We start from the raw sequence: 22,211 nt of genomic DNA on the forward strand, positions 1-22,211 counted from the left end.
TATATTAATTATCGTTGAACAATTAAGTTTATAACTTGTGTTAAAGAAAAATTTTAAGTTCAATTGGATTTAGAGCTAATAAGTTTTTACCACATCTTCCGCTAAAATTCCTAATGTTAATAAATTCAACACTTCATCTTTTCAACTAAATTATTTTCTTAATTCTGCACTATTGAAATAATGAAATAGATCAGTACATACTTCTAGCACGGGATGTGATACTTACTATCTAGTTCTACAGGACCGAATAGTGGGTGTTACGGTTGTAATTAAAGGTGAAGCTAAAATTAATTAAGTTTTTAATTAATATGAAGTATTTTTAAGCAAAAAAAACTAAATTTCAATAATGGTAATTGAAGTTGAAATTGATGAATTGAAGAGTTTGATAATGATTGAAGACATGCAAGAATTAATTAAAGATAACATAATTGAGCATAATACTTATTATATATGCATGAATAATTATTTCAGTAAGATTAAAAAATTTTTGTAACCATTTTCCTTATATGTGATGAATGAATTTGTTTTTAGAAGTTCCAACAAGTTTGTGCCAAGAGAGGTAATAGCTATAGCTACTTTTACCATTGTTATAATAATGGAGCTATTTCATTGCTCATGAAACTGAAATTTAAATCAACTATTAAAAATTGAACTTTGAATTCAAAACTTGAAAAAAATTAACAAAATCAAATTAATATATGAAAACTAAACTGACTGCATTATATCGCAATAAAATTCAAATTGTAATTTTTTATAGATAATTTACTAAAAAAATTTCAGTCTTTTAATTTTCATGCTATAATTCTAAAAAAATCATAATTTCTCACATCTCTTAAGTTTAGAATTTCAGGTAACAGTTTCATAATTTTTTAAAATCAGATTGGAGTTTGTAACAGTAATACTCATATCCTACCGATACTCAAAATAAAAGTTTTAGATTTTACAGAGATCTAGTCAAAATCTTAAAATTCAAGTTTGACATTGAGTGCATACTTGTCAAGAGTCCCAACTAATTACCTTTTTCATATAAAAAATAATTATCGAAGATCATACACTAACAAAAAAACTTCAAATTGCGACCAATTTTTGCGACCGACAAAATTCGGTCGCAATATGGATACCAATTTGCGACTGATTGGTAAACAGTCACAGATTTTAGCGCGGAAAACTCGCGCGGGATTGCCTTTCAGTTTGCGACTGAATTACTGCGCATTTGCGACCGATTTTGAGACCGCTTTGCGACCAACTTTGTTTCTGTCGCAAAAATGGGCGCCTCAAAAAAAGGGACACAATCTGAGACCGAAATGAGATAAAATTGCGACCGATTTTTTGCGACCGCATATTTCAGTCTCAGATCGGTCGCAATTTTGGCGCATATTAAAACGACGTCGGACAATTAAAATTTGCGACCGATTTAAATGACATTTGCGACCGATTAGTCGGTCGCAAATATTAGGGCTTTAAACGCGCCCTCTTCTTTTCCTTTTTTCTTCTTTCTCTCTTCTCCTTCTCCTCTCCTCTCTTCTCCTTCTCCTCTCCTCTCTTCTCCTCCGTCCGCAGCGCGCCTCCAGCCCTCCTGAGAACGCTCCAGCCACTGTGACGCCGCCACCGACGCTCCAGTCACTCCTCTACGGCGTTCGCCACCGTTTGGACAGCATTTGAGGTAAGCTGGTGACCATTTTATTTTTTTCCATTTTTTTTTTTTTTTGCGATTTTTGTGTTTTTTTCAATTTATTATTATTGTTACTGTTATTACTGTTAATATTATTAATATTGTTAATATTGTTAATGTTGTTACTGTTATTATTTTTTTCGAAATTTTTTTTTTGCGATTTTTGTGTTTTTTTTCAATTTATTATTATTGTTACTGTTATTATTGTTAATATTATTAATATTGTTAATGTTGTTACTGTTATTATTTTTCAATTTATTATTATTGTTAATATTATTATTTCGATTTATTATTATTGTTACTGTGACTGTTTATTATAATTAATAACATTAATCAAATAATGGATTTATAATAATAAGATTAACTAATAAAATAAAATATAATTTCATTTCATTAAGATTAATTGCATTATCATTAAATCTTTATATATGTCCTGTAATTATAAAAAAAATTAATAAGGATTTGAATTGAATATATGAGAATTTCAAAATGAAAAAAAATAAATAATTATGTCAGTTGAATTAAAATAATTTAATTACAATAATAAATATTTCAATTTATTTGGCAGAAAAATGATCATATTTAAGTAATGATCATATAATATCATCTTTTGTTATTTAATGAAATCATATAAGTAAATTATTTAAATTAAAAAATACAAATTTAAATCGGCATTCATTTAAATTTATTAAAAATATATATATAATTATATCAATAATTATACATGAATAATTTATCTATGAAATTAGAATAAACCATCAATAATAGAGGGATGGAGTTGGTAAAAAATCATACGTACAAAGATTCCAAATAACATTAAAAAAGAATTCTTTAAAATATTTAAATAAAATTAATTAATTATAGAAATATAAAATTATAGTAATAAACAAACAACAAAAGATTCACAAACGTAATTGGTTACCTGGATGAGGAAAGTATTGATTTTTGGGGGATTCTATTAGCATATTTACATCAATATGATAAATATTTTTTATTATTAATTTTTAATAATTGTTAAATTATGAAATAATGTGGCACCAACTCTTATTTAATAATTATGTCACTTTCAGAAATTATTTCGCAAGTCTAACCATCTTACGTCAAATATAAGATAAAAATACGTTGAACACAACAAATATATATATAATTTATTTGTCATTCTCAATAATAAACTTACTTGTCATTGTTGTTACAGTTGCATTGACAAAAGTGGTGTTTTGTTAATTTATTTTTTAATAATTTCCACCGTTTCTAATGGATAACGACAACTTGTTTGAAAATGCTTTCATTATATTTCAATTAAAATATTTTATTAAATAATTTTAACATTATAAGTTAAATAAAAAAAGAAAAAGTTAAACGGCTAGTTAATAAGAAAAGATAGAGGTGGGCTCATTGGGGCCCAATTTAATAAGGCGATGGTTTAAAGGGCCTAAAGAATTATGGGCTTTTATAAATACGCGTTGTTTAGTTATAGTAATTATCAACATGTACTTCCTCCACTACTGCCTAAGTTAAAATTAAAAAGAAACCCTCACTAGAATTGAATTTTGCGTTTTAGGTTAATTGAAATTGAATTTGAATCAGGGTTGTGATAATTGTAATGAGTGCTGCAGTTTTTTATCCTAACGTGCAACTTTGTTGTGATAATTGTTGTTTGAGCAAGTCCTGTTAATGATGAGTTTGGATTGGAGGCCTAGTAGTGGCCATTTTGCCTTTGGAGAATGTTGATATGTTATAGAAGTGTTTATTGAAGTGTCTTTCTATTTGAGATTTGATAGTGTTGTGCCGAAATGCTGCCGAATTTTTTTCAATAAATTCAATATGTAGAATAGTACACTTACCTTTATATATATATATATATATATATATAACCTTTGAATTGAATAAATGAACTTAGTTATTTTACATTTATCTATAGTTCCCCCTTATTATAGAAATAACCTTAGTTAGTTATAAGTGTAACTTGAACATTACATTAGTGGCATGGAGCAGGACCTTCGCGACACACAGGCGGATCTATATCTGCTATAGAGACAGCTCGATTATTAGTAAGTGACCTAGTCCATTTACAATACACTGATGAGCAGGTACTCCTCCCGGCGGTCCGACATCGGATCCTGCAGATGAGCAGCAGCATATATAGATTTGATTTCCGACCTTTTATTTTTTCATTTGTATTTTCATTTTTTAATTTGTTCAGAACAATAAAAATTACATTTTTATACTGTTCTTGAATTGCGTGTGTGTATATATGCATTTATGTCAACTTTCACAGGTGTAGAAAAATTTTGGTTTCAAAATAATATTTAATTTTTTTTATTCCCTTTTTCATTTTTGCGACCGATTTGATACCAAAAAAAAAAATTTTTGAATTTATAAATTGAGACCGATTTGCGACCGATTTTAAAAAATTGCGACCGATATTCTGCGACCAAAGTTGCGACTGAATTTCCAATTAAACCACGACCAAAATTTGCGACCGCTTTTTCAATTTTGCGACCGAATTATCGGTCTCTAATTTGCGACCGATTTTCTCATCGGTCGCAATTGACATTTGCGACCAGTGATTTTGCGACCGACGTTTGTCTGTCGCAAATCGGTCGCAAAGTATAAATAGCGACCGATTTTTGCCATTTTGCGACCGATTTGTCGGTCGCAAAATGGCGTTTTTTTTGTAGTGATAGATATTAAATCATAGACTAAACTATTAGTAAGAAATCGAGAAACACCAAAATTAAAATGTTATTAGTAGTGTAGAGAGTGATACAATATTAGCAAAATTCGTAAATATGAAAGGATAAAAGGTCACAGAGATGTGGATGTTTTGTGGAATTAACGGCTAAATTGACAAGTGCACTATAATTTATATAATTATAAAGAGAAACACTTTCAAACGCTAGTTTTGAAAGTAAACATATATAGGAAAAGACTTTCTAAGATATAGGGTTTGTAGATAATCATGGAGGTAACAGCTCCAGCCAATAAAGAATTACAATTAAAAAGATTGTTTTTCTATAATATATGATTTTGATTTTGATTCCAATAATAATTTCAAAATCTCATTCCCGTAAATATATGAGTTATAATTCAAATATTGGTAAAAGAAAAAATACAGTACAAATATTCAACTTACCAGAAATATATCCCATCATATCTATGCGTATCTACCCACACCCACGTCAATGAAGAAAAGTTGCACCCATGGGCCAGCTCCCATGAGTCTAAGATAAACGGAAAATAATAGGATGTTAAACGGATATGAGTCTGGACACCTCATGATTAAATAAAAAAAAAAAGTTGCAGAAGTGAAACAGACAAACACCACATATTAGTGAACCATAAAATCAACTATTTCTGCTTTGATTCTAATATTGTTAAGTACATATTATTATCCACAGCATATGTGTACCTATATGCTCTTTAACCAGTGTACTAGAAATCGTTATTTCTTATGGCCTGAAAATTCAAGAACAATCTAACATCACAAAATGTAAATACAAGCATGTTAACTTTCAAGAAAACCCTAGCTAACTAGCTTGAATAGATTTATTGAAAGTTAGAACAGTAAAGTAAAACTAGCTTATTGAAATATGAGAGAACTGTATATTAAAAAAAAAAAAAAAGTAAACTTATAGCAGATAAGCTCTACCAAGCAAGAGGTAAGTGAATATATATATATATATATATATATATATTGGAAAAGCATGTGCATGCTATATCAGCAAAACCCATAATTAACTTGAGATTATGTAAAAGAAACTTTACCTTAATGATATTTGGAATATTATGGGCTGTGACTGATCAGCACAAGTGAGTTGAACTTGATCGAGCAAATCTATATATACGAGTGTTTATACCTATGTGAAGTCATATATTTGCTGATGCAGCATCATCAAGATTCTCATATTCATATATAAGAAAGGGCCACCGTAGCTCCGCCGTGGAGTTGTGAATCTTGATGGTGCTGCATCCGCCAATACTGACTGATGATGGTTCTTGAGGTCTGCTCATGCAAATTAAGCAAAGTATTGAACTAACCTTAAACCCTAAACTTAATTTTAAAGCAACAGAACCCATTAACCCAAAGGTTTAAAGAAGAAAGAAAGAAAAGAAAAGCTAATGATTTGATCAAAACAAAACCCACCTCAGTAAATCATTGTTCAGGTACCTAAAACATAGATCCACTTATCTAGATTAAATAATTAAGAACTAGGGTAAAAAGCAGAAATGGATAAGCAATGTAGCAGAAAGAATTATTTGGCCCACAACAATAAATGGAGGAGACGGCGATTGAGGATTGTTCAGATAGAAAAAGAGGGTATATATAGAGAGAAGAGATTAGATATGATTGGTCTAAGTTAACATATATACAAGTTGAATAATTAATTGAGTAATTAATAAAGATTTAAGGAGTCCATACATAGCCCACTTCTAAATAAACAGGTGTCCAAATAAGAACTACTAAGATATAATACAATTATACACAAAGTAACAAATTAGATAAGCTTGCTGCTTTTGAGAGTTGAGTAAGAATAACTAATCGCACGTCACCAAGGGACCTTTATATATATAAAAAATTTATCCGGACTCAAGTCTATCTATTACCACGGTGATCGATATTAATTCCCATCAAGATGAGAATGGATAAATTTGATCTCCAAAGAACACTTTGCTTGAAAAAGCGAAAATCTTTATACTATAGATAAAAAAGGATTATACCTCCTTATTACGTAAAAAAAAAAAAAAAAAAAAAATTATGCACTAAATTGTGCCTTAATATTGATATTATAAACAGAGCAGATATTATTGATAAAAAGATACAGTATTCTAAAATATAGTTTTTTTATTTAAAATATCTGATTTAAAAAAAAATAAAATTTAAAGCTCATACTAAAATTCCCAACCGAATAATATTCTGTATTTTTATCAAAATTCAAAACTATTGATAATTTTAATATTAAACTGACCTAATTGTTCGCTGGTTGAAAGTCTAAATCATTTTTATAGATATATATTACTTAAAAATAAAAAATAAAGAAAGCATTTCATGTGGACTGTGGGGGCAAATCAAGAATGATATGACCCCAGATATGTAATGCTGTTCTCTCAAATGATTCTCGCTTACCACACCACACCTATATCTCACCTCATCAACCTTTTCCAATTAGAGACTCCGTCACCTGAAATTTCGCTACATCTCTTGATTAGCAATTTATCAGATTATTTCTTTTTCCTTTTCTTACTCATCATAAAAACATTCTATATAGAATGACTTAAAATTTTGGATAATATACAAAATTATTCATATGCCTGAACCAATTGAAAAAGAATTTTTACTATTTTATTTTTTTAGTGTATCATTAAAAATATCCTCGTTTGATTAAAAAAAAGTTATTTTTAATTGAGTTGATGTATGAGTTGTGCCCATACACCTCAGCATAGATAATTCCTTGATTTAATTGTTCTTTTAGAAAAATAAAAAAGATATTCATTGAGAATAAAGTAGAAGAATGGAGTACAAATCAAATAATTATGTTTTGCATAAATGAAATCAATTACTTATATAAAAAATAATTTTATAAAGAATTGAAGAGTTTTCTTTTTTTTTTTTTTTTCGATTTTATCAAGGGTGTCCTCTCATTCTCTGTTTAAAGTATTATATGAAAGACTAATCCCTTTAAGACCGGAAAATGATTATGTTTTAAAGCCACTTCTCAAGATGCATATTCTACTACTTGATTTGTGATCACCAGAATAGAATCTAGTGCACTTTGACTACTAGACTAAATTCGACTAAAGAATTTAAAAAGTTTAATATAGCTGACAGAAGAAATAATTATTTCGCTTCATTTTATTCCACTCATTGGCAATGTATAGGTACCACTGGACTTTATTAATTAATTAACTTCAAAATAATTTAGATCTCTTGATTAAGAATTTACATCTCTAACTGTACTTTTACAATTTCAGCGTTCAATTAGAATATATTATTAATTGCTTTCAATAGTTTATATTCATATATTTATAGTTAATTTAAAGAATTATTAATAGTACAATTAGTCTATCATTATTTTTTTTAAAATAGATTAAAATATTTTTATAATTTACTTCCGTCAGACTATAAGGTTCTTTTATATAATTTTTATATTTTTTTGTTAAGTAAATTATAAAATAATGAAAATAACCTTTTTATTTTTAAAAACACAGCGACGGACTAATTAATTTTTTTGATTGATATAGTATTTTAGTATCTCTCCTTTGACCTGTGTGTTTTCTTGTTAACTTAACAGAAAAGATGCAAAAAATTGAAAAAATGACCTAGTAGTGTAATAAAAGTAAAACATAAGGAAAATTAGCATATTTAAAAAAAAATAGAGACAAACTAGTTTTATTTCACAAAACCACGGAGATCATACTGTATTTTTTTCCTATAAAATATATGATTGTTGATGGCGACTCAAAAAACTAAGCCTAAATAAAAGGTTCAATATAACAATATAACAGAATTGAAGGAAGGACAAATTGAGACTAAGGCCAGCATTTGTAAATATTGTACATAATTAGGGCATTTTAATTAGGGTAGTAAGCGAGTTTTAATTCCTGTAGATATGAGAATAAAAGTTCGATATCCAGAAAATATACTTTATTAGACTAGAGAATTGAGTAGTTTAATAAAGCCAAACATCAATTTTCTCCGAATGATAAATATGATATAGTAATTTAAGTCAAATTTCATGGACTTTACAGTAACTTACCATTAAATTATTGAAAAAAAAAAAAAAGATTGATTTCATTGCATAGCAAACCTATAAAGAACAATGACTAAAAAACAAAAATTCGACCATACTATAATTGTGTCCAAACGTGTATAAAATGTGATGGGAGTGGCATCAAATCCGAGTTTTAGGAAAAAAGCGAAGCGCAATTCATAATAAGTGGCACTTGATTAATTAAGAGACGATACTTTATGCTTAATCATGATTCTAATTAGCTGCTAATTGGCATCACAACGTGTGGGCTACGTGTAAAGCTAAACACGCATCAGAAAGTGACCCTTTCTTTCTTTTATTTTTTAATAATTTAATCGGAGAATCAATTTTGGTTTAACTCGATACTGACATGATTAACTTAATTAATTTTTTTTTCTTAGTGTGTTTAATTATATAAAGTATAGTCCAACAGAAAATATATATAATGGCTTGCACTACTACTCTTCTTCTTGGGGTCTCTCTTAACGAATAATGATAGTTTGCGCCGCTTGTTTGCCTTTTTTTTATATAAAAAAAAGAAATATTTATTTATTTATAATTTTATGTAGGTTAATATTTTAATTCATCTAGGATTAATTTTTGTATTAATACTATTAGCTATTATTCTATTCTATTCTGAGGGATAACTAAATAGTTAATTATATTATTTTAATTAACAAAAAGTGGTTAGACTCATTACATTTAAAGTGGTTATTTTAATTTTTAATTATATTATTCCATTCGGGATAAGGAGCATAAAAGTTTTCGGAATTGAACTTGCATTCTTACTTTTAGGGGATTGAAAGCGCTTGCTACCCTAACTAACATTTTATTAATGAATGTACCCATTGTACTAATTAGATAAGCATTAACCCATTTATATTTGAATGTAGTCACTATCTTATATCATCTTTTTATTTATTTATTTTTTAGATAATAATGTAATTCAATATTTTTTATTTTTTCACTTAATTTTTAAAGATTTTGAATAATAAGAAATACTTTTGTTACTTTTACTTTATTAAAAACGAAAATAAGAATTCTAAATCTTAAACAAAATCAAATTCTTCTTTTTTTTATTGAAAGTATCTAATTCTTTAGCATGAAAATTGTTTTTAAATAATTGAAATTTTAATTAATTCTAAACGAAATTAGATTCTTCCTTTTTATTGAAATTATCTGACTTTTTTAATACCAAAATTTTTAAAAATACTAAAAAAAAAAAAAGCTATCTGTAGTATATATTGTAAGCTAAAAAATAAAAAAAAAAGTTAAGAAAATTGTTTCAAAGTTACTAATTAATTTTAAAAAGTTACTAAATTATGAGAAAGGCTAATTCAGGCCCTCAGGCCCAGCCCACCGAACAGTGAGGAAGACGCAAGTTATCAGCAGACACACAAATTTAATTTTTACCATCCGTTTGGAATAAATAAATTCAAAATATAAAATTTATTTCAAAAAAAATTATATTTGTGAATGAATTTTCATGTTTTGTATGATTAATTTATAATATGTAATTTAATTGAACTTCACATAATGGAATAAATTTTAATAATTGAAATTCATTTGCTTTTATTTTCTAAAATATCCTTGAAATAATAATTTCATAAAAAATAAATAATAAATACTAATTATATTTATGTTATGCTATATAACTTTTTTAATATTTTTATTAAAATAAATGTATAAAAAAAACAATATTAATAAAATTATTACAGTTAATTTAGTGATAAATGTATATTTAATTTGAATATTTCTCCTCAATAGTCAAAATGCTAAAAAAAATATTAAAATAATAAAAAAATAATAAAAAAATATTTTTCTAAAAAAATAAATTTTTAAATGGTTTTAGTCGATAAACTAAATAAGTAAAAATTGAAAAATTGACTTTGCAGGAGGAGAAGGGTAGTTTTGTCATAAAAATTGATCCAATTTTTGTGAAATTTAGTTTAATTATATATTTAATTCCGAGGAATTGAATTTCAAAAATTGAAATCTACGTTTCTTTTCATTACAAATATAAAAATATAGATTTCTAAATAAATTCTATACAAATTTTGTATAATGCCATAAGTTCCAAACAAAGGGTTAACCAATTATCTCTGCAAAACGAATGAATTAGGAAATGGTTCTTTAGCCATTTGATGGCCTGAGAGCTGAAAATTCCATATTCCATTCTCAGCTCTCTCTGGGAATTACCAAGGCGGCTTGAAGGATCACATGACCTGCAGAGCTTACAAATCCAAGGAGGTGTGCATGTTGTTAATGCCTTGTAGGCATTTAGTTTATGTAAAGACTGTGAAATGTTAATAGGCGTCTTTCCAGTTGATCAAAACTTCTAGTGTTCAAGTATAATTGTCCAAAATTACAGAGTAAATCACTCAAATAGTTACCTACAATCTTCGTGCTGTGAGATATGTTAAAGGGTTTCCTTACCTGAAAAATTAGTTGTTAACCAGTGATTTGATTTTGATTAGCTTCATTTCAAACTCATGCTTCTATTTAATCTACCTTCTCATTGCATCAAAAATATATAATTTGTAGATTTTCAAATTGCTTCTGTTTCAAAAAAGAGAAATACATTTCATGGGCAAAATGATCTTCTGACTCATAAATAAATCAGAGTTGCATCAAGCAGTTGTTTATGTACATTTTACACAAAAAGAGCTCAAAACAATCAGCCATTTTGTAGTACCTATCATTTCATAGTAGCGACAGAACGTCAAGGGCAGCTGAAACTAGTCCAAAAACAAAACTCTGAATATCATAATAGTTCCATTAGATTCTTCTTCTATTGTCAATTCTTGTCTTCTTGGGAGCAGACCCACCTTGTATATGTTCAGTACTCGATTGAATCTATAAGATACAAAGAGGAATTAATCTCTATAAGATTCAACAAAAGATTTTTAAAAGAATAGCATGCAGATTAATCACCTTGTTAAGTTTTTCCCTGACCAATTTAACAGTTTGATTCATCGAGTCTGAAGGGAAATATTCCTGTGAATAAAGACAATAATGAAAATTATAAACAGCCTCCACAAGCGTAAAAGTAATGTTGAATTTTCAATGATTTATCTTATTAATCAGGCATTAAACACAAATTTTCACAGATAAGCGCTGCATTTTATGTGTTGAAATTTGACTCTGCAATTCAAATACAAAATAGGGTTTAGGCAATCAGGAGAGCTCATCCAATCACGAACCTACCCATTGTACAACAAACCGTAATCAAGCCATTCAAATCACTTAAATTTATCAGGCCAAAACACCTAGGATATTTCTATGCACCTAATAACATAAGAAAACAGTTATGGACCTTAAAATACATCCTAGAAAAAGATAGGATAAGAAAAAGAAAAAAGAGAGAGTATCCAAATGTCAGTAAAACAGGAGCAACAAACCTGGTCGGAGGAAACCCGTGCTATAGGAGGATTGTTTATATGTTGTGATCCTACAGAGTCCCTTCAAAAAGCAAGATATAGACTTATTATCAAATCCAATATAGTAAAAAACCTAAACCACCAAGAAAGCTTCTACAGCAGATAATAGGATATCAAGTTTAAAAAAATTACAAAACCCCGTTGGAGTTTATATGCTGAGAAATGTAGTCAGTCTGTGAGGAAGCTGCAAGCAATGAAGTCTCACTTGAAACAACCGGACTATGAACTTTAAGCCCATTGGATCTTCCAGCTGAAATGAGATAAGACAATATACATAAGACACTAATTAACAAAATGCAAGAATTATTATATTCATAGGTATATAATTAAAAGATATAGAAACTGACAATTCAATCTTGCGAGTACTTCCTTTCTTCTTCCTTCTAACTTGTCCTTTGTATCAGAAAGGCTCTCAAACTGAGGTGCATACGAGACCTGCAATTTATTCCCCAGAAAAACAAACTCATCCAATTTTCTCTTTGCAAACCTGTAAACTAAAAGTGATTCAAAAATACTGCTACATTCAATTATTACCACCAAAAATGATTAACAATCTCAATTCCAATCACCTGGCATTGCTAACCAAACGAAATTTGATCCAGTAAACATCAGTAAATGGTTCAGAGTCTTCAGCATCCATAGGTTTAAAACTGAAAAAAAATAACAAAATAACAAAATTTAAAATATCTATGTGAGGAAATTAATGGAAACGAAAACACAGGAGGAGAAAAGAACTCACTCTTCAATGTCTCCATATGTAGCAAAAAGTTTCAACAACTCATCGCCGCATCCTAAAGCGGGAACGTTTCTCACAATCAAATATCTGATACCCAGAAAATAAAAAAGGGTTAATATTAATTGAAATTATGAGAGTTCCAATGGCGTTTGAGACAATAGACAATGACCTTGATTCATCGCAGACAGTATAAACGCGAATTACGGGAGGATCTTTTTTGTATCGAGGCATTTTTCTAGGTTCCCCTTTCCAAAACCCTAAATTAATTGTCTTCAGAATGTAAAATTGCAAATGAAATTGAAATTGAAATTGAATCCCCCAGAAAACGGAGATGACGGGCACGCAATACCTTAACGATGCGGACGACCGCGAAACAGCCCAGAGCGGAGAAACGTTTCTGTTTGAATTGGGTTTTCTGAGCGGGGATTCATATGTTGGCCCAAGTTAGAACCTGAATAGCTGAAATTCATAATAATAAAATGCAACAATTGCAAATGAGCCCGGCCCAACTCATCAATGTTCAGAAGAGAATATTTTAAGCCCACAGGATAGGAAAGCTATTATTATTAATTAATGAAATTTAATTAATCTATATAAATGCGAAAATAAGAAGGAAAAATAAGATTTTCTATATCACCCTTAATAAAATTTAAAATGTCCTAAAACCCTTAAGTCAGTCAAAAAATTACAGTTTTTTAATTTATTGGATATAATTTATAAAAATTATCTTTTAAATAAATGCATAGATAATTAATTATTATATCATATCTCTGATGTTGGGTAACAAGACAAAATAAAGGGATTTTATATTTAATTTTTGTAAAGACGAAATAATTTTATATTTATGTTAAATGTAAAGACGAAGTAATTACATTAGACGAAATATACTACCATATTAATTCAATATTTAATATGGAATGCAAATTCCTTCTACTGATAAGAATTGGCAAAGACTAAATCAAGGCCACCAGACTATAGCATTACGCAGCACGTATATGTTTCCGCTAGTCACCAAAGATTGATCTTCATTCTCTATTAACATTTCAATTAAAAAAATAGTGCATTCCAAGTGAAGCATCATATTCACCACTTCACCTCATCAATTAAGTTCAAACTTAATCTAATGCTACTGACTCATTTCCATATTCTTTATGTGCAGAAGCTTACAGGCATGTACATCATCAGTACATGTTTGCAGGGAGAAGAATGCACAAGCACCTGAAGACCTTAAGACTGCATTAAACAGGGTTCAAAGAAACAAATATGTGATAGGGCCTGAAGGCAATCAACGTGTACCAGTTAAAAGAGCAAATAGATCAAAACAGAGATGATAACGAAATATCCCAAATGATTTCTCTCCTTCACACATCAAACAATACGTGATGAAGAACAATAATCATAGATAGTTCTGACCATATTATTGACTATAAAATGTAAAGGAGGAGGAAATAAAGAGTACGTTCAAAACGAGAAAAATTCAAAGAAAAATTCATGAGTCCTATGACCTCTATTACAGTATTTGCCAAAGAAAATACGCACTTACCTGGATTTTGAACAGCTAATCTGGGAGATATTCAAAGTATCTCTCCGCTCTCCTCCAGATCAAAGGAATCGATCCGGATGTGTGCGTGTAGTGAATAAAAAAAATAGAAAAAATGAAAAATAGAAGAGAACAACGGAGGAGACACAGTGGCTAACACTATTTTGGAGAAGTGAATTAGTGAAGGATAATGGATATTTTCGTGGTTTATGAGAAACATGCCTTAATTTTACTCTGGTGTCCCTAGACTTATACCCATTTTCCTCTATCATCCTTAACCTTCGAGACGTCCTAATAAAATGAATATCTTTTTAAAAATATGACAGAAAAATTTAAAACCCACTTAACCGGTAAATTTTTACCGATTTGCTCAGCTGACACCCAATTAATGTTGCTTTATGGAATGGTTGGATCCAGTTGTAAACCCACGCTCAAAATTTGTGATTGTTGTGTAATTAAATAGTTAATTATATTATTTTAATTAACAAATCAGTTGTGTGATTCTTGTTTTACAAAATTAAAATTATTTACCACTCTCATAAATAATATTTACCATCCTAATTAACAACTCGTTAGTGGATGTACCCATCATATTAATTGGATAAGCGTTAACCTATTTATATTTGAATACAGTCACTATCTTTTATCTTCTTTTTTTATTCATTTTTTAGATAATAATGTAATTCAACATTTTTTATTTTTTCACTTAATTTTTAAATATTTTTGAATAATAAAAAATAATTGTTATTTTTATTTTATTAAAAACGAAAATAAGAATTCTAAATCTGAAACAAAATCAAATTCTTTTTTTATTATAGTACCTAATTTTTTAACACGAAATTGTTTTTAAATAATTAAAATTTTAATTAATTCTAAACGAAATTAGATTCTTCCTTTTTATTGAAATTAAAAATGTTAAAAGTAGTAAAAAAAAAACTTTCAGAAATACATATTGTAAGCTAAACAATAATAAAAAAAAAAAGTTAAGAGAAAATTGGTTCAAAGTTACTAATTAGTTTAAAAAAGTTACTAAATTATGAGAAAGGCTAATTCAGGCCATCAGGCCCAGCCCACCTAACAGCGAGGAAGACGCAAACGCCAACGACACACAAATTTAATTTTTAGACTATTATCGCAGCAAAACGACTGAAAGTAGGAAACCATTCTTTAGCCATTTGATGGCCTGAGACCTAAAATTTCCATACTCCATTCTCAACTCAGCCATTCCTGCCTTTAAGTGGTATTTATAATTATAAATTCCATATTTCTTTCTCATACTGGTCATGCCCACCTTTTCATAGACCGTTCTAAAATGAACTTATTATTATAGTCATAATTAATTCTAATTGTCCTCAGATGTCCTTTGATGAACAGCTGTAATTCTAATTGATAGGTTTATTTTTATCGTATTGTAATATAATTTTCAATAGCATTGCAAAAAAAAAATTATGGAAAATAAATAACAAATGAAATAAATTCAATTCCCGCAATTTTTTAAAACAAATAGACATGATGACAAGTTCCTATCAGGGTTTGGAAAAACTACAGGGAACAAAAAATTGCATAATTAAGATTGAACAAAACGGCGACGTAATCGTTCGCACGGAACATGCGAGTGCATATAATTTACTTTACACCATAAGTTGATCAGAAGTTAGCAAAAACAGAGAAGCAAAAGCAAGATAGTGTATTTACAAACTGTATCTACGTACAGTTCTAGCTTCTCTTAATCAAAATGATCAACCCAAACAACCAACTCTAATCAGGCACAAGCTTGGTTTCTTGAATTCATAGCAAAAAGAAGCTCAAGATCAGGAGGCTGAAAATACCCGTTCTTGGGAGGCTCCTTCTTCTTTCCAACTCTCAACGGCCTTTTCTTTGGCGGCGGCGGACACTCCCTCGGCTCTGGTATCCTGCATTCCCTGCGTTTAGGGGTGGCGCAACCATCACAAGACCCTTCTTTCTCCATCGCAAACAAGAAAACGAAAACAAGAATCGATGTTTGTTTGGTGGGTTATGTATTATTTATATATTTTTGGAAAATAAATAAATATTAAAGATTGGGAGTTTCAAATTTCAAGAAAGAAACTCAAACTCGGTAGAGGGTTCTGGACGAGGGACACCGAATTTGTGGTGGAGAGAGTTACACCGAAGCAATAATTTACATCCACGTGTCGAAATAGGGAACCCATTTGTCTACGTGGACTTGAAACGTGGCCCCACTTAATATTATCCACAATTGTTTTCCATTTTAAATTTCGCGGGTCGGTTACTGAAAGCGCGGGAAAATTTTATAGCAGGACGGATTGGTAGTGTGATTCTTAAATGAAATCCTGGCCATTGATTTATTTTTTATATCAGTTATTTATGGACCCACATGGCAAGTTTGTGATGATGAATGCACAGACCAAATTTGGGAATTTGATTCTTTATATGATTTAATTAGTGATAAATAAATGATTGCCACAAGTTGGGACAGAAGGAAAAGAATGAGAAGCAATATTTATATTATAAAGTTGGAAGAATCAGAATAATTGAGTTACTAATAAATAATATGAAGAGGAAAAAGGAAATAATTCTCTTTTTTTTAGAAGAAAAGATATTGTCTATCTTAATAAATTAAATTATTTAATAATATTGCTATTTAAAAATATTTTAGTCTTTTTAGCAATTCATCATATTATTTTTCTAATTAAACGAAGAAATAGATATTAGAATTTCTGCTCTATCCCGCATGCCAAACACAGGAAAAGAAATTTATATTTCTATTTTTCATTTCATTCTTCATTCCATTACATTTAATATTAACAGGTACCTCATTTGTTTTTTTTTTTTTTAAATAGTTTCATTATTTTTATATTTTCTTTTCATATTCAGTTTCTCTTATTTGAAAAATCCCTGGTGAAGAGGTATCTTCAATCTCAAGTAAAGTTTTTTCTTTCACAGCCCAGCATAAAATGGTCGAAGGAGTGAGGGAGTTGGGCTAAAAATACTTAATTAGCTTTTCATAGTTTCTTAAAAAGCGCATCTCAGTAGGCCCAAGATAAAAAGACCATAACCCTTGACAGCAGGGAGAGTCTAAGCCCAGTAGTAGTAGGTGATTTCTCAATTAAATGTGGCTTTAAGAAGATTAAGTTGTATTAATAATTTTTTTTCAATTATTTTTATCTTTATTAAACACAGTAACATTTCCCTAAAATTTTCTAAAACTTATTTTATCACTTTATTATTTTTTTCCTATTAATTTTTTATTTTTTTTCCTCTTAGATTAATTAGGTGAGCAAAAGGGTAATATAATTAAATTAATAAGTACTATTCATGTACCCGCGCGATGCCCAGATTGTATATTTTTATATTTTTGAATTAAATTAAATGTAATTTTCAATAAAACTACTTTAATTTATACTTATATTGCTTTAATTTAAATAATTTGCTTATGTATTTTTAATTAAATTTAGAAGGGTAAAATTATACTCTCTTTTTGAAATTCTCAAATATTAAACTGAAATGTTAATTAACACAATTAATTATTATAATTAAATTACTGATATTCAATTGATATACTTAGTTAATTATTTATTTTTTTCTCTTTGAAATTCTCATATATTCAAAATAAAAGAAATATAAAACTATTTAATCTTAATGATATAAATTTTAGTGAAATGAAATTAATATTTTAATTCTATTTCTTAATTTAATTAATTTTTATTAATTATGACCTTGTTATAACTCCTTTAATTTTTTCTATAAAATAAAAACTATTTAACGAAGAACTTTATGTTTATTATATATTAAGTATAATGAAATATTCTATAAGATTTATTAGTTTATAAATCCATTATTTAATAAAAAAAATTAATTTTCATTAAATATAAAAAATATTAATCATAATGAAAATAATAAAATGTCACGTCATTACTTTCATATTTTAATATATTGCCACATAAACATTTAGGCCTTAAAAATTACTACATCATTTCCATAATACTTGTTATATTTGATAAAATTGTTTGTTCCAAAATATTTATCATATCTATGGTTTCAAAAAGTAATAAATGTTTTTTTTTTCATATTTACCCTTAGTATATTACCAATATTTTTTATTTCAATTTAATGGTTTTATTAGAGAATTAATATTAAATTAAGGGTACTATAATCAATTTACTTAATAATTTATTGAAATAGATAAATTGTGTTAATTTGATAAAATACGCATATTAAGAATTTAGTTAACAAAAATTATTTTACCTTTTTCTTTCTCTTAACTAATTAAAGATATTAATAAAAGTTAATATGAATGATCATAAAAGTTAAAATATGACGTTGAAATTGATATTAATCATATATCATGATTAAAACTTAATGTGAGATGAACACGAACCCACTAATTGCCACCCCTAGCTTTTCAAACGTCAAGTTTACTCTTATCCATATTACTTGGAACAATTCAATCACATGCAACCACTTCAGTTTCTACAACTCAAATCATCAAATCATGATTATGTTTCAATAATAGTAATGTGGAGTGTATAATGTTAAGTATGATTTCTGATTCATTTTAAAAATATTCTTTTTAACTAATATGCTAAACCACATACTTATGAATTTCTACATAAAAATATCCCAATGTGGAATTTTTTTTTTTTTTCTTTCATCGACAAAATATCTTCTACGTTCATCCTAAGTAAAAAGAAGGTACATTTAATGTTTTCTTTTTTTTTTTTTTAAATTTAATATATATGCAGAGCTAAAGATGATCAGATGCGGCACGTCACAATTTAATAATCTATATATCACGGATTCCAAGGATGATCACCAAGATATAGTGTGGCCCACAAATATACTGTGACCGTCAGTTATATGCCACGTGTAACCTGACAACTAAGGTCGAATCAAGGCAAAAATCACTACCTCTTGTAAACTTACCCAACCAGCATTGTCCACGTATAAAATTTCTTGCAATAAAAGCTGGCGGTAATCGCAAGGGGACAAGAGGCCACCTGGGAAAATCAAGACCGTCAGATGGCATGGAGCCCTCCTTGGAAAGTCCATCTTGGAGGCCTAACGTGTCGGGATTTTCTTGAGGCCGCCTCAATTAAATGCTTGCCCATATCTTGCATTCAACAACGGACTCCACAAGAATAGTCCGTCTCATGTTGAGGTTGATAATTAAAACCGTTGCATTTTTTCCTCAACATTATTTTACGTGTCGTTGAAAATTAGTACAAAAATAGAAAATGGATGTGATAATTAATTGAAATTTTTGATTAACTTACATCGTATTTATGTCAATCATGATGTAATAATTGATCATTTTATATTCTATCAAAATGGAAACCGTAAAAAATCTCGACTTTTTTAGATGCCGTAAGAAGTTCTCTCCCGCTTCTCAGGAGACTCGAACTTATAACTTTTCATTCGTTACACAAGTGAGAAGACTAATAAAATCATATATTATTATTATTCATCCATGTATTTATAATTTTAACCTGCTTTATGTTAATATACAATTTTTATTTAATAATATCGAAGTCATTACTTAGATTTAATATTAATATGAGCTTAAAATCATATTGAGGTATAATTGATCAAATAGTAATATTTACTTTCAAATTCGAATATAATTTAACTATTCAAGGAGAATTTAATGTAAACCGCATGATTAATCAGTTAATGTTGTCATGAAAATGCATAAAGGATAACGTTTTATATCTTTATGCTTACGCCGACGCCGCTTTCCAACTTTGTGACAAAGCAACACATTTCGGGTATGTATACAGAATTCTTTAATAATGCATGATATGTGCAACATATGTTCATAAAATGTACTAATACCTTTCAAATTTCAAATCTCTTAAAGAAAACTGTTAAATTTATTTAAATTAAAATAATTTATTGAGTAAATGACTATATTATTTTTAATTTAATATTAATATATTTTTGCAAAGATCAATTAGATCATACATGATTAGCATTTAATGCACTACTTTCATATCCTCTTGCATTATCTTTCTATTTTTTTTCTTCAGGTCCACAATTTAATATGCAGTCAGTCACTATAGAGCAATAAATTTCATGAGACACCTTTTAGAAATAGAAAACGTGGTTGAGAATGTCTATTTATTTTTTTAACATACCAAATAGACATTAGTATTAAATAATATTTTTTAAAAAAATCTTTTTCATTTTTCTAATATCACAATTAAATAAATGCAAATTCACATTAGTATTGAAAATGCGCTCTGAGTTATAAAGAATAATAACTCAAGCGATGATGATCCATTTATTTCTCGTGCAATCTCTCTCTCTCTTTTTTAATTAAAAAAAAGTGGGAAAAGATTTAAAGTTTCAAAAATAAATGAAAAAAAGTGCAGAACAAACACAGGAACTTTTAGGTAGGTGCAATTATAGATTGTTGTGATATGTGAGTTGGAATTGATGGTGATGGTGGTGGTGGTGGTGGTGGTGGAGGAGAGGAGGGCACTTTGATGAAGAGATTGGTGCAAGCACGTGAAGTTGTTGCTGTATTCTTTGACTACTACTACTACCACACGTGTTTTGAAATTGGCTTTATAGCCTTTACTTGTTTTGCTTTGCTCTTGCTAATCCCATGCATGTTTAAGTGATTAATGATTACTTACTTACTTAATTAATTGAGATTATCTACTACACTTTAAGATTTTAATCTTTCATTTTCAATGCCCATTACTATCAATTTCAATGATTTACACCTTTCCAAATGTAGAAATTACATGGGTAGCTAAGCTAGTTAAGGAAGTCGTATTGAAATTGTACTGAAATTAGTATAATTAATTGATTGATTAATACTAAACTTTAATAAGATATTAATGCATTATAAAAAATTTTCTAATTTTTGTGGTACGTATAAAGCTTTGTGATTTTCAAATTATTGGATGTGATGGAGAATAACATCTAGATTAATTAGAAGAAAATTATACTATATATAATCTAGACCTAGCTAGTTGATTTCTTTATATGTGTGAAATTTTTTTAATTCATATAATTAAATAAAAAATGAAATTTATCTTATATGTGTATTCAATTGAGTCGTATTAAATCCAGCTAATTTAATTTTACATTACTTTATTCTTTCTTTTTTAATACATAATTAATTTTCAACACTCATTAAATGTCGTATTAGATAAAAATTAAAATAAATGTACGAAGATAGTACTACATACATTTATCAATTTGTAAATTACAAGTTTCAATTTATAAAAAATTAAACTGCAAATTGAATAGACCAAGTCTTTAAAAGTTTGACATTTTCGATGCATAAAATGAACGTGTACATGAGTGACTGTTAGAATCCAATTTCACAAAATTAATTGATACATATTAAGTCCACCATTATTTATTTAATTTTTTTTTTATTATTCAGCAATCACTCATTTTTAAAATCAGCGTTCTTAAGACCAAATAGCGGGCAGAAAAAGGAGGGCTTCCGGTTCCTAATTTTCCAAGATCCTCTGGAACAATAAAAATCTTCAATTATAATGAGATCCCAATTTAGCACCTTTTGAGAAGAGTTGTTCGCCGGAAACTCATTTATCAATAATATTAATTCCAGTAAAAAAAAGTTTTTTTGAACCCACCACTGCATATAGTTTAATTCTTAAAAAAAAAAAATTGTTACTTAAATAATAAGTTTGCTTCAAATTGGTAACAAAAAGAAAAAAAAAGGGTTAGCAAGAATTGGTAGCATCCAACACTCAATTAATAAAATTCTGCAAATGGAACATAATAATTGAATGGAATAATAACAACACTATATGAAAATATTCTTTCATTAAAAAGAAATAGAACAATCTAACATTCATAGACAGAGGGATACTTCTAAAATGGAAAGAAAAAGGAAGAGTTTGTCTAGGTGTGCTTGTTTTGGACATACCACTTAATAGGTTTTTTTTCGCCTAAATTTAGAAAATTTCAAAGCACAATGCCACAAACCAACCCAAAAGCAAACTTTAAAAAACAAAAATAATAATAATAATAATAACAATGGTCAGGATCAGGTTTGGTTCTCTAAAAAAAAGTACGGAACAAGGAG

At 28.4% G+C, this 22,211-nt stretch overlaps 1 protein-coding gene across 1 annotated transcript; it reads right to left on the reverse strand.

Moving 5' to 3' along the window:
• Positions 1–10,954: 10,954 nt before the first annotated feature.
• LOC105629941 (uncharacterized) lies at positions 10,955–14,297 on the reverse strand. The gene is made up of 10 exons (XM_012211601.4): positions 14,144–14,297; positions 12,950–13,059; positions 12,770–12,857; positions 12,604–12,687; positions 12,434–12,514; positions 12,212–12,351; positions 11,997–12,114; positions 11,826–11,886; positions 11,359–11,421; positions 10,955–11,280 (listed from the first exon to the last, which is right to left on the reverse strand). The coding sequence occupies exons 3-10, from the start codon at positions 12,829–12,831 to the stop codon at positions 11,203–11,205; spliced, it is 687 nt and encodes a 228-aa protein (XP_012066991.1). The 5' UTR covers positions 12,832–12,857; positions 12,950–13,059; positions 14,144–14,297; the 3' UTR covers positions 10,955–11,202.
• Positions 14,298–22,211: the final 7,914 nt, after the last annotated feature.

Source organism: Jatropha curcas, chromosome 5 (genome assembly GCF_041381405.1).
Source record: "Jatropha curcas cultivar XTBG-Jc1 chromosome 5, XTBG_Jcur_1.0, whole genome shotgun sequence".
Taxonomy (NCBI): domain Eukaryota; kingdom Viridiplantae; phylum Streptophyta; class Magnoliopsida; order Malpighiales; family Euphorbiaceae; genus Jatropha; species Jatropha curcas.

Bases quoted from the DNA above. Each gene is read 5' to 3' on its own strand.
- LOC105629941 (XM_012211601.4), bottom strand. From the start codon at position 12,831: ATGCCTCGATACAAAAAAGATCCTCCCGTAATTCGCGTTTATACTGTC. The intron at 12,688-12,769 runs GTCATTGTCTAT...TCTGGGTATCAG, and splicing joins ACTGTCTGCGATGAATCAAG to ATATTTGATTGTGAGAAACG. The intron at 12,352-12,433 runs GTGATTGGAATT...TTTAGTTTACAG, and splicing joins CGTTTGGTTAGCAATGCCAG to GTTTGCAAAGAGAAAATTGG.